This window comes from Dioscorea cayenensis, unplaced genomic scaffold, assembly GCF_009730915.1.
Source record: "Dioscorea cayenensis subsp. rotundata cultivar TDr96_F1 unplaced genomic scaffold, TDr96_F1_v2_PseudoChromosome.rev07_lg8_w22 25.fasta BLBR01000918.1, whole genome shotgun sequence".
Classification (NCBI taxonomy): Eukaryota; Viridiplantae; Streptophyta; class Magnoliopsida; order Dioscoreales; family Dioscoreaceae; genus Dioscorea; species Dioscorea cayenensis.
The window spans coordinates 14,525-17,721 of record NW_024087309.1 but is presented as its reverse complement, the minus strand read 5'-3'; the positions used below and the strand labels follow the sequence as shown (position 1 = coordinate 17,721).

The window sequence follows — 3,197 nt, the reverse complement described above, 5'->3', positions numbered from 1 at the left end:
AGTTGATGTCAAAAAAAATATATATATTTTTTATTTACATAAGTAAATGCATTTGGAGAATGTAAAGATTCGAACTATGACTGGGCTCCATAATTTCGTCCGTGAGTTTTTGATATCAGACAGAAATCACTTCATAAACAAGTGGTTGAAAATGTCTCTCATGTATGCCTGGTATGGTACTCAAGTGATAGATATTTTATCTTCTATTCTTTTAATGTTTTGTTTGGTCATGTGTAGAATGATTTACAAATCAATCATTCAAAGAACATATCAATGGTGAGAGACATGTTATTCTCCAAAGAAGACAATAAGACTCCATTGCAATCCATGGTGTTAATAGACACACTTCAACATATGGGACTTGATCATCTTTTCAAGGAGGAAATTGGCTCAACTTTGTCATCCATTTATGACAACTGTGCTCATCAAACACATCATGGTCATAACTTGTTTGAATCCTCTCTTTTCTTTAGATTATTCAGAGAGCATGGTCATAGTGTATCTCCAAGTAAGTCCTTCTTCTTCTTCTTCTTCTTCTATTCTATATCAACTCCATTAAATTTTATTTAACTTTAAAAATATGTATTAATTTGTAGAGATGCTCAAGAAGTTCATTGATAAGAATGGAGAGTTTAAACTAGCTTTAAGTAAGGATATAAAAGGTTTGATGAGCTTGTATGAAGCTTCACATTTAAACATTGGAGAAGATATACTAAGAAAAGGCAAGGAGTTTTCAAGCAAGCATCTTTGGGATTCTATTGACTGGTTGGATAACAAGTCTGCAAATCAAGTGAAGGAAACATTAGAGCACCCTTATCATATGAGCATACAAAGATACAAAGCTAGAAGATGTATTAGCATGCACCAAGATGATCATGAAAATGGATGCAAAGATGTGGTACTGTTTGAATTAGCTAAGTATGAGTTCAATATTGTTCAACTCTTGCATCAAAGAGAGCTTAATGCAATCCTAAGGTAATTAATTCATTTGCTTTGTTTCATATTTTGCTTTTTGCAGTTATTGTGCAGAAGAGTTTTATAGATCACATGCATTAATAGTAGTGTAAAGTGTAAAATTATTTTAATGCTCTTAGATTAATAATGATAATAATTAAACATAATGCTAGACATATAGGACCTAAATAATTTCATCTTGATTATTTTGATTTTTATTATAGTTGGTGGAAGAAGATAGGGTTGGCACAAGAGTTGATCTTTGTGAGGGACCAACCATTGAAATGGTATATGGGGCCTTTGACAATGGTTCCTCAGCCACATCATTCAAAGTGTAGAATTGAGCTCACAAAAGCAATTGCCTTCATCTACATAATAGATGATATTTTTGATGTCTATGGAACCCTAGATGAACTCTCTCTTTTCACTCAAGCCATCAACAAGTAAGCATATATATATAACGATAAATCGATTTATAGACTTTTTGCTTTCATTATAGTTATATATGAAATGCTAAATATTTAAAATTTACATATACTTATTTCTCATTCATGTTTAAATTAAATGATGCTAAATAATTATATGGAATCAATAATATACACGCATATATATATATATATATAAGAAAATTCTAAATATTTATTTTTAATAAAAAATCTTTTAATGGTTGATATATACATAAATTTATTTATTTATTTGTAGGTGGGATATTTCCGCCATCGATAACCTTCCAAATTATATGAAGGTTTGCTTTAATGCACTATACAATGTTACTAATAAGATTGCAGAAATAACTCTAAAGGAATATGGATGGAACCCGATTAACACCCTAAGCAAATCAGTATGCATATCGATTATTCTTATTTACATTTTATTTAATTTTTTATTCATAAGTTGTTGACTGATGTTAATTTATTAATAACATTTTTTTTTCTATTTGATTTTAGTGGGGAAAATTGTGCAATGCTTTCCTTCAGGAAGCAAAATGGTTTGCATCAAAACAAGTACCAAACAAGGATGAATACTTGAGAAATGCAGTGACTAGTTCAGGAGTTTTCATTGTAATAGTGCACTTATTTTTTCTAATGGGACAAGGCTTAACATTGGAGAACATACAACATATAGAGAATGATCCAAGCTTTGTTTCTAAATCAGGAACTATTCTGCGCCTTTGGGATGATTTAGGCAGTGCCGAGGTGTTATTATTAATTAATTCATTATTTTTTCCTGTTCGCAGTTTTTGTTTTATTTAATTTTTATTTTTTTTCCATTTATTTCAATATACTTTAACGTAGGATTTCAATTCATTCGTACCTCATTTTATTCTGATTTTTTATTCCACATAATTTTATTAAAGTAACAAATAGTCTCACATTGGTTAATTTAAAACAAACATGTATTTGATTATATAAGATTTGATTTTCAATTCTATTAACCACAATTTTAGTTTAAATCATATTTAAATAATATGTTCAATTTGCTACTAACTAAAATAACACTTATATTAATTAAATATTTCATTCTAATGTTTTGACTCAGATATATTTTTCGTTTTCTATGTACATTCATTTACCGATATTTGACTTATTTGAAATAAAAAAAATATTATTTATTGAGTCATCAAGCATTGAAGTGAAATTTTTTGAAAAAATTGAATTGGTTTATTTATGGATGGCAGGATGAAAATCAAAAAGGGTTTGATGGATCATACCTGGAGTTATACATGAAAGAACATCAAGATTGCACTGCAAAAGAAGCTCGGGAACATGTGATGTTGATGATCTCCAGAACATGGGATGCACTTAACAAAGAAAGCTTCACTCAAAGCTCATTTCCTAAACCCTTAATTAATGCAACCCTCAATCTTGCAAGGATGGTTAGAGTTACGTACTCTTATGATGATAACCATCATCTCCCAATGCTTGATGATTTTGTATTTTCCTTATTACATCACCCTTTGTAAATTAAAGTTTTACTCTAAAGAAATATTAAAATAAAGGTTAATTAGCTAAGAGTTGTGGGTATTACTTTTAACTAATAATTCAACATTGGTTAATTGATTTAAAAAATATAAAATTTGAATATATATATATATATAGATTTGTGTCTCATCCTATCAACTTCATTTTGAAGTGACAAAAAAAAGTATGATTTGAACTATTTATTTTGCGGCAATAAATTTTGATATTACCAAGTGGATAGCATGGATACTGTATGTGGTTAAAATTTGTATTTGAATTTTG

At 28.9% G+C, this 3,197-nt stretch overlaps 1 protein-coding gene across 3 annotated transcripts; it reads left to right on the top strand.

Moving 5' to 3' along the window:
• Positions 1 to 227: 227 nt before the first annotated feature.
• On the top strand, positions 228 to 2,947 carry LOC120255274 ((3S,6E)-nerolidol synthase 2, chloroplastic/mitochondrial-like). 3 transcript variants are annotated; one of them, XM_039263132.1, is made up of 6 exons: positions 228 to 508; positions 597 to 975; positions 1,179 to 1,397; positions 1,657 to 1,699; positions 1,902 to 2,150; positions 2,633 to 2,947. In XM_039263132.1, the coding sequence occupies exons 1-6, from the start codon at positions 274 to 276 to the stop codon at positions 2,915 to 2,917; spliced, it is 1,410 nt and encodes a 469-aa protein (XP_039119066.1). In that variant the 5' UTR covers positions 228 to 273; the 3' UTR covers positions 2,918 to 2,947. The 3 variants fall into 3 exon arrangements, with proteins under 3 accessions (XP_039119066.1, XP_039119065.1, XP_039119067.1); XM_039263131.1 differs by having other exon boundaries at positions 1,657 to 1,795; XM_039263133.1 differs by lacking the exon at positions 1,902 to 2,150.
• Positions 2,948 to 3,197: the final 250 nt, after the last annotated feature.

Excerpts from the sequence above, each read along its gene's own strand:
- LOC120255274 (XM_039263131.1), top strand. The coding sequence starts at position 274 with ATGGTGAGAGACATGTTATTCTCCAAAGAAGACAATAAGACTCCATTG. Across the intron at positions 509-596 it reads TGGTCATAGTGTATCTCCAA|AGATGCTCAAGAAGTTCATT; the intron begins GTAAGTCCTTCT and ends ATTAATTTGTAG. Across the intron at positions 1,398-1,656 it reads TTCACTCAAGCCATCAACAA|GTGGGATATTTCCGCCATCG; the intron begins GTAAGCATATAT and ends ATTTATTTGTAG.